General features: G+C 37.3%; 1 protein-coding gene across 1 annotated transcript; it reads left to right on the forward strand.

Moving 5' to 3' along the window:
* The first annotated feature begins 10,229 nt into the window (after positions 1 to 10,229).
* Positions 10,230 to 13,122, forward strand: LOC115923561. The gene is made up of 5 exons (XM_030984526.1): positions 10,230 to 10,465; positions 10,709 to 10,830; positions 11,206 to 11,476; positions 12,407 to 12,651; positions 13,030 to 13,122. The coding sequence occupies exons 1-3, from the start codon at positions 10,350 to 10,352 to the stop codon at positions 11,463 to 11,465; spliced, it is 498 nt and encodes a 165-aa protein (XP_030840386.1). The 5' UTR covers positions 10,230 to 10,349; the 3' UTR covers positions 11,466 to 11,476; positions 12,407 to 12,651; positions 13,030 to 13,122.
* The last annotated feature ends 1,006 nt before the right edge of the window (positions 13,123 to 14,128 follow it).

Consider the following 14,128-nt stretch of genomic DNA (forward strand, 5'->3'; position numbering starts at 1 on the left):
TGCTTTCCTGGAGGTGTATGATATCTTTGTTCCTGAGTATGAGGACTATATAGTGCTTTCTGCGCAAGAACTTTTGCTAGCAATATTATTTGTTTCGTACCAAGAGAGACTACAGCACTTTTTGCTATTTTTAGGGTTGACCAGATCGACTTTGTTTCAAGTGGGCTGTCGGTCTACCGGTATGTCCTGACTAAAATCAATAAGCCAGTTTACGGTTGTAGTCTGAGCATGAGCAGATAAAGGTCATTTGTACCAAAAAGGTAAAACCCACAGAGATGAATACTGGATATGCGCTCATGAAAGTTATGTAACATTATTCATTTATGTACCAACGGGACGTTCTAAGATACGCAGGTGAAAGTATTCTTTTCAAGAGGGCAAACAAAAGGTGTTCATGAAGCACATCTAGGACTTTGGCAGTTATTATTCTAAGATGCTCAAAGTGGAACTTCTCCATGTGTAAAAGATCTGTGGATATTTGGGGTCATTTGTACCATGTGCTATCTGTAAACTCCCGCATTGCATCGCTTTGCTTCAATGTGTCTTAATCTGGTGACTCCTTTACATAATCAAAGCACGGGAATTCGGTGCCAGGTAAAAATGTCAGAGGTGTAAGTAAAACGTCAGAGGTACAACAAAATTGTCGGGGTAAAAATAAGTGCCGTCATAACATCTCAGCACTTTATCACACAAAATATCGAGACGTAAGCTACTAGGCTATATTCCCTTCTTCCATATCATAATGTATATTTTAAAAAGGTCTGTATATTGTACTTCGTACATGTCCTGAGGACATTGTGGAAAATGAATTTGAAACTCAATTTTGTGATCAGGTTTGCATATATGAATTTCAATTTTTCTTGATATTTTAGATTTTTGTTAATGTTTATCTGGTTATGAGGAAAGTACGTACAGAGAATATTAAGATTGAATGCACTTGAACAGGGAATCAGTTATAAAGATATTTGGTTAAAATCTGACCATGCGTTTTCAAGAATAAGATGAAAGTGTAAAAGGTTAAAAGATAAAGTTGAGTTCTGGTCATGTGATTGCATTGTGAAAGAAAAGGTGTGGAATGGATCAGAAAAAGTTGATCATGTAGCATGTAAGTATTGGTGTGTTCTGTAAAGTTGTGGAATAATCAAAATCATAATAAATTTGGTTCAGTCTTGGTAAAGTAACAAGCACTGTACACAGAAAGATGTATGGGACTACACAAATGGTGTCGGGCCTACTTACCGAATAGCTTGCCGGAAAAGCTTAGAATTTTAGAAACAACGAAAAGTTTAGTAGTAATTTGCAAACGTATATATTTTATTAGCACTTTGTAAAATCTCATTAATATGTACCCAGTGCACAATTTCCACTCCTTCTGTACAGTGCCTCCAAGACAAAACGAAACTGAAATTTATCGATGTTTTATGATAACTTGATCACAATTATAATTAATAAATGACACATAGCTTAGTAAAGTTTAGATCCTCTTCTTTCATTAATTTGATGCAACTCATATGATGCATATTCCACGCAGGTGTGATTGAAAACGATTTGAAGAAAGGGTACTAAAAAGTCATTTGGCGAACGGTATCTGAATTTTAAAGAGAAAAATCACATTTCTAGAAATATTTTCTGCCCTTTCATATGAAATGAGCCAGGAATAACAAAAGTTCTGTTTGTTTAAAGCCCCTCTGTACTAGTTTGGCCAGGATGGATTAGAGAATTAGACCTCCCACCATGGTCAACGACAGGTGGTTATCCCATCAAATCAGCTCACAATTAACATAAGAAAAAGGGATCATGGGGGGGCCAATGGTCACCGATTAGGCATTGTTTGTTATAAAGAGGGCGCAAGTAGCCATAAGTAGTGCAGTGGGGCTTAAGGTAATGCTTGCATTTCTATAGTTTTATTAAACGAATCCTTTCCACTGGCTGTCTGCCCTAATAACAAAGAAGACGTAAGACTTCATGCATGCCTGATCGTCAACGAAACGGAGTTTGATGTTTGTTGCTACGGCAGGCAGCCAGTGAAAACGAAACCATCATATTTAAAGAATGCCCGATATCATACCAATAAGGGTTATTTTCCTGAATAAAAAAAATGTTTCAATTTAAATTTTTGGCTATTGGATTTTAAAAAAATAATTTAATACGCTCCCCCTACCTTTACTTGTGGATATTGTGTGCCCTTTCCCCATATGAACTCCCACCTAATGACAGCTAGTCAAAAAACTGAGCTTTCCTCTAGACTTACTAACTCCCAAATCACAAAAAAATATATATATATTTTTTGGGTACAAGGTTGAAGTATCTCTCACCAAAAAGAAAATCCAATTTTTAATAATATTTTTGTGTGCCCACAATCAATATTCGACAACCCTGATCTACAATCGAACTGAGTTAAATTTATTGAAACCTTATATATGTTAAAACAAAACATACAATAGAAAATGGAATACATAACACGTATAAAAAAAAATATAAAGGAAGTATATGGTAATGACCACAAAGACGCAAATTGCTTATGAAAAGGGCTTCCACATAAAACAAATTACATTCACTATGATCCAAGAAATAAAGAAAAAGACACAACTGAGTATGGATGTATATCCAAATAGTCACTATGAAAATGATAGCGGTATGATACATTGAACAGTATTTTAAAAGTTGTCATTCTTTCTTATTCAACTGACGACGTGTATAGACTATAGGTGCGGAAAATCAATTTTTGTCACCGTATTTATTTTACACCGTACATTTACTTCACTTAGACACAGTGTCATGTGGAAACTTAACAGAACATTAGCCATTCTCTCTTTTATCTACATGTAGTTGTGTCATATGTATGCAATATAAATTAAACATTATTATGAAATAGAATACACTATGAATATCCTCTTCAATGCTACTACAATTGTATTCACGAAGTGAAATGTATAACATCACCGTTGCTCAGTCTAAACTTGAACTGTGTCCCCCTTTTACATCATCATGATCATCATTCGTAGTTACCTTTCACGTGGCTGATTATGAATACATTCTAGCATTCTCTAGCTGAACACTTTCCTTCTCTCGTCTAAAATAACAGTTACGTATAGCGTCAATATATACAGGGCGTATCATAATAAAGGATATTGAAGTTTAATGACGATTTATATGAAAACAACTGATTTCATAATCAAGCATTTTATGTCTGTTGTAAAGGACAGAATGTCCTCTTTTTAATGACACCCCGATTATACTACTACTGTCACAGTTGACTGAATAACAAAGCATTGCTGTCCACCATGTGAAAGGTGCACTGTGCCAAGTTTGATAACATTTCCTTCTTAGACACATAATCCACTCATTGTTCAGCATTTCAATATGTCTGGGCTGACACAAGCACTAATCTTTAGAATTTATTTGTGAATGCTAACTTGTCACAGTGCACCTTTCACATGGTGGACAGCAATGCTTTGTTATTCAGTCAACTGTGACAGTAGTAGTATGATTGGGGTGTCATTAAAAAGAGGACATTCTGTCCTTTACAACAGACATAAGTGCTTGATTATGAAATCAGTAGTTTTCATATAAATCGTCATTAAACTTCAATATCCTTTATTATGATACGCCCTGTATATGGCCACCTATCTAGGCGCCCCAAATACCTTGTTTGGAACTTTAGAGCGACTTGTTAAAGGGACTATTTGAAAAGCCTGCCCTGCGGTTCCGCCACTGGTAGATGGAACAGAGCCGAACTGAGGTCTAGATGCTGCAGGTGTTGCATATGATTTATTCCAGTGATTTAAATGTTTTACACCAATATCAGTCTTGAGAAGATTCGTCACATTGTCGACATTTTCAACGTAGGACTTAAGGTCATCGTCATCTAGATCCTCTAATAAAGTTTTGCTTTCCAACTTTGGAACAGCAATCGCCAGACTCGTTTTAAATTGTTCCCCTTTTACTTTGAATTTAGCATAATCTGATTTCCGTTGCTTTGTTGTGTTGCTCAGTCTTGCTAATTTAGCCTTATACTCGTTTTCAATTGATTGCTTCGTCCTGGTATGTGCAGAATGCAGCTGCTGTTCTCCCTGATCAGCTTCACGGAGATTGTTCTCAACGGTTTTCAATTGAACCTGATATTTCTGTTTGGCATCTTGGGCCCTTTGATTTAGCTCTCCCAGAAATTCGTTTCTTGTCTTGATTATATGGTCGGAATGGTTTTCTTGGAAACACTTAAAGCAAATCATATCCAGGCAGGTACTGCAGTAAATGACTCTTTGTTCTTGGTCGTGCTCACTGCATGTGGCAGCTCTCTTGGACCTTTTACACGAAGGCCCTGGCTCTTCACTCAAGTCCTGGTCTAGGATCCCCACGATTGGTATAATTCGACTAAGTCTATTCATTCCACCTTCTGGTATTTTGGTATGATGTCTGCAAGTGGGACAGGAAATAGAAAATAAATGTACATACTCAATAGAATTTTGCCATTTTTCGTTGTTGAGCCTATCCAGACAGTTCCTGCAGAATACATGTCCACATACGAGAATGCGGGGATCAATGAAAATATCAGTGCAGATAGCGCAGATGAGATGTTCCGTCACATCTGGATGTGATGATACCTTGCGTTTCCTCTCCATGTCTGTCTCACTTTTAAATCCTGAATAAAAGAGATCAAGGAAAGAGAATTGAAATTCTACCTGAGCCTATGGTATGTTCATATTCCCAAGATTAATATGTAGGCTGACAAGTTTTGTCCACGAAATATTACGAGTGAGAATATTTTTGTAGTTCGGATTCTTTTAAGGATGACAGTGAACACGTGATGGGTGACACAAATTTCAAAATACATGATGCGTAGTATGTCTGCACTTTGCATTTTCCCACCATTATCAGTAACAGTTAATATTAATGGTACACACAAAATATAGATGCATTCAGTTTTCTCCATTTTAACATCTCTGTATTGCTAAAAATATATCTACAACCGTTCCCATTTCTGACTTTCCTCAAATTTTTATTTTTTAAAGTAATAACTATTGTCAACTTAGAGTTCTTGCCTGAATATCAATAGTAAATAGAACATGCGTAAGTATGCCCTCCAATTATTTAGTGTACATTGCATGTATTAAGTCTCATTTCGATCGTTCCAAAAATATAGGCTTATACATCAATTCTAATGTAGATAATCAACCTTTCTCAACTGATTCCAAACAGTATTTTCTCTATGTATCCACGTGACCAGTAACTGTACTGAGCTTTATATTTGACAAGGAAAATGCTACCACTTACCAGAGATGAGGTCCTGATAGGTCTGCTGTTCACAAAAAGATGTGTTTTACGTAGCGACATATTTATACAGTATAACTAAGACTACTGCCTTTATAGGCGGTGCTGTATTTTTGACCACGTCATCACAGTCTATTGATTTTTCATAAATAATAGGAACTCATCGTAAAAAATCAGGGGCATAGACATGCTCTTTAAAATAAAGGATAGTCTCGGGCTTGATTAAAATGGAGTGCTTAAACTCCGTGGAACTTTATACCTCGTAATTTGTTTTGTTGTTGTTGTTTTTTAATTGCTGGAAAATCGCCATGAGATTGGTTATTACTATAATTTCATGATGATCTATACAGATTATAAAAGATAAAGAAATACAAAAATATTTCATGATGATATATTACTATGAATACCGAAATTATAGGAGTGCAATTTTTGTTTATATGGAATAAAACTACAGGGTTACATAGAACATTTAGGTACACAAACATCAACCTTCCATACAGATTCAGATAATTAACGAAAGCATAAGACGCGAGAGAATTTTCTTCAATATACTTCATGCTTAATTCTTAAAATTAGACAACATTAATTTCTAGAATAACGTATAGTCGTTAGCAGCAACAAGCCGGGATTTAAATACCCTCGTTTTAAAACACAAAATATTTGTCACATAAACGTTCCTACCAGCAGGAGAGATGCGGGGGGGGGGGGACCATTTACCTCCAGGTATCTACGCCCGAGGTGGAATTCCCCAGAACGAGGTATCAATGTGGAGTTACCACACCCGCTATTGTGTAAATGGATGTATATCTATTTACGTAACACCACGCATCCTGACATCTGTCATAGTCTACTGGAGAACGTAGCCGTTATCATGATCACATTTGTGCCGTTTCTCATCGTACAGCTATAGAGGTGTGGGAATCCTTTATAGATTAAACATAATTCCGAAATATATCTTGATCGTGTTATATTATGCTTTGGTTGTTTTTCATATCAATTGTTGCAATATGGCTTGGTCCAATTTATCCGACTACTTTATCAACAGATTTGTTTTTACTTCACAAAAATAGCCTTAAGAATAATGTTAGTGCTTTCTTTAATGCCCCCACTTTGTCACTTTTTCATAATTTATAATTACTCAATGTGTATGATTTAAATAGATTTAACTATGCAATTTTTATGTTTTTGTGTTCCAAAGGTCTTATACCCCAGTTAGTCATGTTTAAGTTTTTTCTTAATTTAACAATACATAGACATAATACTCGTAATTCATATAATTATCTTTCACCTCAAGTCAAACTTTAATTTCCTATAACTCAATATTTTTGGAAGGTCCTTCTTAATATGGAACAATGTTCCACTTGCACTAAAAATCAGCCCATCCCTTAATTCTTTTAAACGGTTTTATAGATCCCATCTTAAAAAAAATGTATTCGTAATGTAAAATGTTACATACTGCATGTTTGTTTCATTGTTTAATTTGTTTGTCTGTTTGTTTGTTATACTCAGGGGCGTAAATCTCGGGGGGGGGGGGGATGGGGGGGGGGGGGGCTGCACCCCCCCCCCCCGGCTTGAAGTAGGGGGGATGGCCTGTACAATCATCCACCCTGATATTACAAAAAAAAGAGAGAAAAAAAGGAAGAAAAAGAAAAAAAATGTGACTGTTTCAATTTCAGCATAATGCATGAGAAATGTGTTATTTTTTTGTATGTATGTATAACTGTATAGCCTACACGTATACAGTATGTCACGATTATTAAGAGTAGTTGCGCGACGTGCGCGAACAAGCACTTCATAAACTTCAGAATAATTTTTCGTTATTTTGAAAGGTATTATTATAGCCCAGTCGTAAAGTGCGCCAGCGCGCGAGCGCTTAAAAAGTGCAATCATGTACAGTAGATGCCCGGCTCCCCCCCCCCCCATTAAGTGTTATTTAGGGTACGCGTATGCTCGTTCCCTCCCTTTGAGAGCACCCCCCACCCTATCTCAGGACTGCCAACATTTCTGAATCCCCCTTTCGCCGGCTTTTCGCTGGCTTTCCCTGCCTTGGAGACCCACCCCCCCGAATCCGGAACACTGCTAAATGTACCACATCCCCCCCCCCCCCAAAAAAAAAAAAAAAAAAAAAAATCAGGTGAGCTCTAGTCGATCGAGGGGGACTGGGGCCAATGTTTTTACTTTTTAAAATGAAATAATCCTGAATGAGCTTTCAAAGCTAGCAGGAATTTTAGGAATTTGACCCCGGGATTTGATCAATTTTTCTATGAAATTCAAAATATTTTATAACCTTCTTTTTACATTTCTCAGGATTCCAAAGAGAGAGAGAGAAAAAATCCACCCCCTTTTTAAAGAAACTAAGAGTCGAGAAAGGTACAACGAATCGTCTTCTTTCTCTAATGATTTAGTGAAACGTAAAATCTTCCGCGCTTCGCGCGGGTGGGGGAAGGGAAAAACTGAATTCAGATGAGGATTAAAAGTCGAGAACGGTACAACGAATTGTCTACTTTCTCTAAATTAATGATTTAATGAAAGGTAAAAGCTTCCGCGCTTCGCGCGGGAGGGGGAAGGGAAAAACTGAATTCAGATGAGGATTAAAAGTCAAGAACGGTACAACGAATCGTCTTCTTTCTCTAATGATTTAATGAAACGTAAAAGCTTCCGCGCTTCGCGCGGGAGGGGGGAAGGGAAAAACTGAATTCAGATGAGGATTAAATGTCGAGAACGGTACAACGAATCGTCTTCTTTCTCTAATGATTTAATGAAACGTAAAATCTTCCGCTCTTCGCGCGGGTGGGGGAAGGGAAAAACTGAATTCAGATGAGGATTAAAAGTCGAGAACGGTACAACGAATCGTCTTCTTTCTCTAATGATTTAATGAAACGTAAAAGCTTCCGCGCTTTACGCGGGAGGGGGGAAGGGAAAAACTGAATTCAGATGAGGATTAAAAGTCAAGAACGGTACAACGAATCGTCTTCTTTCTCTAATGATTTAATGAAACGTAAAAGCTTCAGCACTTCGCGCGGGAGGTGGGGAAGGGAAAAACTGAATTCAGATAAGGATTAAAAGTCGAGAACGGTACAACGAATCGTCTTCTTTCTCTAATGATTTAATGAAACGCAAAAGCTTCCGCGCTTTGCGCGGGAGGGAGGGGGAGGGGGGGGGGACTGAATTCAGACGAGGATTATTTTCGAGAACGGTACAACGAATCGTCTTCTTTCTCTAATAATTTAATGAAACTTCAAAGTTTCGGCGCTTTGCGGAGGAGGGAGGGGGAAATCGCCCCTCCCTGCCCCCCCCCCCCATTACGCCAATGCTGGTCACCATTACGTACCAATATTTGGCTCGTATAATTTTAAATTTGGGCCCCCCCCTAAGAAATCCTGGATCTGTGTATGTATGCATGTATACATTTATGTACATGTGTTTGGGTATGTGTGTGTTTGTTGTTTGTTCGTGTGTGTGTGTGTGTGTATGTGTGTGTGTTTTCTACATTCTATAGCTTAGTAATTTCATCCCTTGTATATACAGTTACGTTACATTCTATTTGTTCACCTTATTGTTAATGTATTTGTGTTGACTATATAGGGCCCCGCTCACAAGCTTAACTTGTAAAGGGGTCCTAAAACTTTTTATTTTATGATGTGATCAAGTTAATATATGATGATTAATGTACTATTACCAGTCTCTTTTTTAGGTAAAAGATCGTATCATGTTTTGTGTGGTTTTGAATAAAATGAACTTGAACTAACCTAATCGTAAATATTTTAGCCCCCCCCCCCACACTTTTTAAAACGTTTCGCGGGGCTTGTTTTGTATGTTTGTATGCAGTTATTTCGATGATAGCCTACGATCTACAACAGATAGAGGTCATGGAAATTACGTAACCATATTGAATTCCATGACATGCATGGTACCTACACAAGTGAAAGTATTATTTTCAAAAGGGGGAATCGTAACGCACCGCTATCACATTAGCAGCGATTATTCTCAAATCAAAAAAGCGCCATCTCCAAAATCTGTTAGAAATTGGGGTCATTTAAACTCGTACCATGTGTTAATTACAAATTGGTCTATTGGTAGAATCCGGACTGGGTAGAAAACACAGGTGATGTGATGTTTGGGTGATTATAGAAGGGTGAATATGTGTTTGTCTCATGGCAAATCAATACAACATTCCAATTCAACAGATTGTACACATTGACGAAATAGGGGAAATACATGTAAGTCTATTATGCGGTCTGATTGTTTGACGATTTTAGTGATATAAAAAAAAGAAATATTTATCACACTTTCCTCACTTTCTTCTTCTTTTCCTTCTAACTGTCTCCTCTGACCAGGCACGTAGCCAGAGTTTGATTTTTTTTTTTTTTTTTTTTTTTTTTTTTGGGGGGGGGGGGGGGGGCACATACATGAACATGTAATCGATCGAGGTTCAAAAAAGGTGTCTAAAAATTTCAACCGTTTTTGGAGAAAAAAATTGGGGGGCACATGCCCCCCCCCCCCCCCTCCCTCCGTGGCTACGTGCCTGCCTCTGACATCGATTTTGTTTGCAGGTTTATTGTTGCGTGTCCATCAAAATGAAAGAAAGGCGTTCACGTCATACGGGGCACACTTTACTGATCACCCATGCAGGAGCACAATAGTATGTCCAGTACATGAATAACCTTATAATGCTCTATCAATCAACAGCTGAAGACGATAGCTTCAAGCAATTCCTCTACAAATCAGACGATAGAAAGTACGAGGTTCGCTGGAATTCCAACATTATATTAGCATGACAATAGATTTTAGCACGGTGGGCTCAATAGCATGACAGTTATCACCAGTATATTTTTGGAACCTGTTGCCATTATTAAATGCCTTTGTCTTGGGTGAATGTGATTCGTTCGTCTGCTCAAATCACGTGATGCATTCAAAGAAACCGCCCGCGCAAATCGAATTTTAGGTTTCGTGTAAGATGAGGAGCTAGAAATCTGCCTGTCTCTGCTAGATTCTGTCTTAGACAAGTCGCTTGGAGATTTTTACTTAGTTTTTGCTTCGTAATTGAATTCGTCGTCGTCGTATTGCTTAGTGTCATAATGATTGCTAACCGGTACAACGATAACTGCGTGGAGTATACCCAGAAGGGTACGCGTTGTTTGAGGAAGGTACCCCTAGCCTTAGGAATTGAAGGAGAGTGCTGGCAACACCGTCAGTAAGTACACAATAATCTCCTAAATTAAAACCCAATTTACCAACCATAGTTGATTATACATTCAAGAAGTATAATGACCCCTAAATGGGTTGACATAGGTTTCTTTAGAGTCATCCTTTGTCAAATTTCCTAATCAAAAGTGTTAAAAAAATTGTAACATGTGCACTTTATAATTATTTGCAATCTCTTATTATTGGCAATCTAGTAGTAATATGTCCTTGTTGTATGTTTCCTGTATTACAGACAGCCAGCCGAGGTCCAGTGCTCTGCACATACTGGGCTTCATGGGAATGGCAGACGTTGCACCCGGCGTGGACGTCACACGCTAGACGAAAACGCCGTTGAACTCTACTGCACGCAACACGGTATGTATCTATTCAAAGTAAACCTCTCAAAATTACTGTTACTTCTCAATTGTTTAAAAGACAGTCTTGTGGACCCTAGACCTTTACTGGTTAAAAATAGTATGTATAGAATCGTGAATATTGATTCATGACGAAAATATTTTGAGACTAATTACACTGCCCCTATAGCTGTAACTTATAAGTATGTAAGTTGATGGATCATTCAAAGTGTACGTTTTGTACTGTGACAGGTTAAGGAGTTGGGCCACCATTTGGCCTTTTTTTAGGGGGTGGATCTATATAACAAATATCAATGGAGAATCGTGTATTTTAATGTCATCTGTGAAATGCCATGAAGCACATCTTAACCATTTATATTTTGCTTGGTTTATACAGTCAACAAGTTGCATCGCGAGAACGGTCGTGCGGAGGTCGTTTCTGCTAATCGCCAACAGCAGGATGAACAGCGTAGGAGGGCGGAGGAGCGTGAGCAACTCCACCCGAGACGCAGGTCACCGCGTCTGGTAGAGCGAGAGATCGCAGCTGCCGCCGCTGTTCAACTCGCCGCTGAGAGAGAGCAACGTCGTGCCGCCAATCGGGCAAACCAGAACCTGCGGAGGTCGGCCCGGATTGCCGCGAGGCGAGGCAATGTGTGATAATAGCCTGGGTAAGTAAAATTACTTTATTTCTACGCTCGCCTATTTTTATAATTATAACAATACCCCCCTCCCCCAAAAATAGACGAGCATACAATGTATTCAAAGTATAATTATGTACCTAAACAAAAGATCTCAAATTTGAAGACTTGTGAATCTGCCCAAACTTTACCAACATAGCAGCAACTGTTTATCTTTAGTTGAAACAAAGTGAGCCGAGGTGGTTTCAATGTTTCTTTTATCATCGATCCCTGAAGGGCCTTAACAGCAACATGTTATTTGCCACTTATATATAGGGGGTTCTGAAAATGAATTAAACTGAATGCATATTCTGTTGTTAAGTACGTTAAAAAGAAGTATGCAACCAAAGATCTGGCTCATAATGAAATTAAAGGGGATGTATGTACTCCCTGATATTAAGTTGGTTTTAATAGAAGCAGATAAATGAGAGAAACAGTCCAGTGAAAGTTTGAGCATATTAAATCGATTGAAAATAAGAAAGTTATTATGGGAGCAAGCAATCAAACACAATTGGCGATTCTGACGTTTCACGTGACGTGAGCCCGCCTCCCGGTGTCCTTTCCCCCAAAATCCTAAAAACGTATATTTTCACTTAAGAAATGTTTCAATCATATATTAACCCTAAGTATAATCATTGCAAATTTGGTTTTATACAACCCCTGTATGAAACGTTTCTATTTCGTCATTTAATAACTAAGAGAATTAAAAAAATATATATATCTGTATAGAGCAAGTAGGAGAGGAGCTTACATGATGACAGCTTAACACATTCATAACTTTCATATTTTTAATTTGATATTGCACTACTTTGTTTATCTCATTTTTATGATTTAATTACAACCAACTTGATATCAGGGTGGACTTCCACTTTTAGTATGAATGATTTTTTTTAAAACTCAATTTGTTCTTCTTTCCTACAGACTGATTCGCAGAAGCAGCAGGGGGGAGACCAAGGGGGGATACTGGGTCGAACACTGCTGAGGTTCTCGGGACGTAAACGCCTTGCTATAGGAATAGTAGGGAGGAAGCCGAGACGGGTAGTGCATGGTCACTCAAACAAGGCCCGCTGCACTATCGTGGTCAAGAAAGACTGGGTGTGGTCAGTCGGGGTAGACGCCGGAGGCCATTCTCTTTCTTTGACCGCCTGTAAATTATTTCCAAGAAGGTATGTGTATTATTCATTATTAGGCTTCATACAGTGTATGTTTGAAATAGTAATTAGTTCTTTATAACATTCTAGCAGTACATGGTGGGTCTTCATGTTTGCTTCTGTTTGCATATGTCCTCATCATTTTGGAGAGTATGCAACTGCTATGTTTCCTTTATTTTATAATTAGTAAATGTAGGGCCGAAAGGTGAAAAATATTTTAATATTTGTTCAAGATACTTGGAAATTCCAAGTATCTTGAACAAATATTGAAATAAATCTTATTTTGAAATGAATGTATAAACTTGCTATATACTATACCTAACAAAATGTCATAATTTGTCTTTGAGTTTGAGATGCCTAATACAGCATTCTGTTCATCTCTTTATTCCACAGATCAGGCCTCACCGTGGGACGCGCACACACGTCGTAGGTATGCAGGTATTTCAATGTCTACCTTGTGACAATATGTTCCTATTCACCAGATCTGTTTACCCCCATACCTCCTAATGGGAGTCATGTATATCTATGAGTTTGACACGTTGGTTACTAAGTTGTGAATATTTGGTCGAAAATCTTTTTGAAATTATTATATTACATTATATTGTTTTAACAAAGGATTCAGAAGTTGTCTTCTTTTGTAAGTCTTAGTTATTGGGTTTTGCAATCATCCCTCTTATAAAAGCAGTTGTACTGATATTTCAAATTGTATCTTGTTGTAAGAGTTACACTTGGCAGGAGTTGTCCAATTACCCAGTTCGTAATTAGCACGAAATATCCACTGAATATCTGAACATGAAGAGACCCAACATGATCCTTAAAGTGGAGGGGTCACGTGAATGTCTTTTATCTCCATTTAGAGACAACTTTACCTGTGTATCATGAAATATCAATGGTGCATGAAATAAAAATGAATATTTGAACATGAGCATGTATCCAGTATTTTTTTCCACATTTTTTAAAACCAAAAACAAATTTAGACTGCAATTACAAACCGGCTTGTTTTAGGATGTGTACCGGTACTTGTGGAAAGATTGTACTTTTATGTGGAATATCAGAAAATGCGCAAAAGAATTAGAAAAGAAGATTCCAACAACTAATGATCTTATACGAAAAATGGTTTCAAACTAATAAAATGAAATACTATTAAAAAATGTCAAATTAAAAAAGATAAGAAAAATTAAGAATAAAAATATAAAATGAAAAAAAATGATTTAATTGAATAGAATACATTCTTTTTTATAAAAAGGGTTAGAAATGCGAAGTTTCAAACAGTAAAACCACTTTAATCATTAAGCATTATTGATCATAAAAGTTTTCCAGTGCATTGAAACAAATAAATTAAATCTCAGCTTCTAATTGCAATTACTTGATTAAAATTTCTTATACATTATATCCAATTTATGCATATATAGGTTCTACTCAATTATAACAAATCCCATTCTGTTTCTCTTTTTGTCGCGGATTGTTCTCAATCCTATCTTTTAAAAGGGTG

This window comes from Strongylocentrotus purpuratus, unplaced genomic scaffold (genome assembly GCF_000002235.5).
Source record: "Strongylocentrotus purpuratus isolate Spur 01 unplaced genomic scaffold, Spur_5.0 spur5_scaffold_14, whole genome shotgun sequence".
NCBI classification, from domain to species: domain Eukaryota; kingdom Metazoa; phylum Echinodermata; class Echinoidea; order Camarodonta; family Strongylocentrotidae; genus Strongylocentrotus; species Strongylocentrotus purpuratus.

Coding starts and splice junctions, on each gene's coding strand:
- LOC115923561 (XM_030984526.1), top strand. CDS start 10,350: ATGATTGCTAACCGGTACAACGATAACTGCGTGGAGTATACCCAGAAG. Junction 10,466..10,708: donor GAGTGCTGGCAACACCGTCA/GTAAGTACACAA, acceptor CCTGTATTACAG/ACAGCCAGCCGAGGTCCAGT. Junction 10,831..11,205: donor ACTCTACTGCACGCAACACG/GTATGTATCTAT, acceptor TGGTTTATACAG/TCAACAAGTTGCATCGCGAG.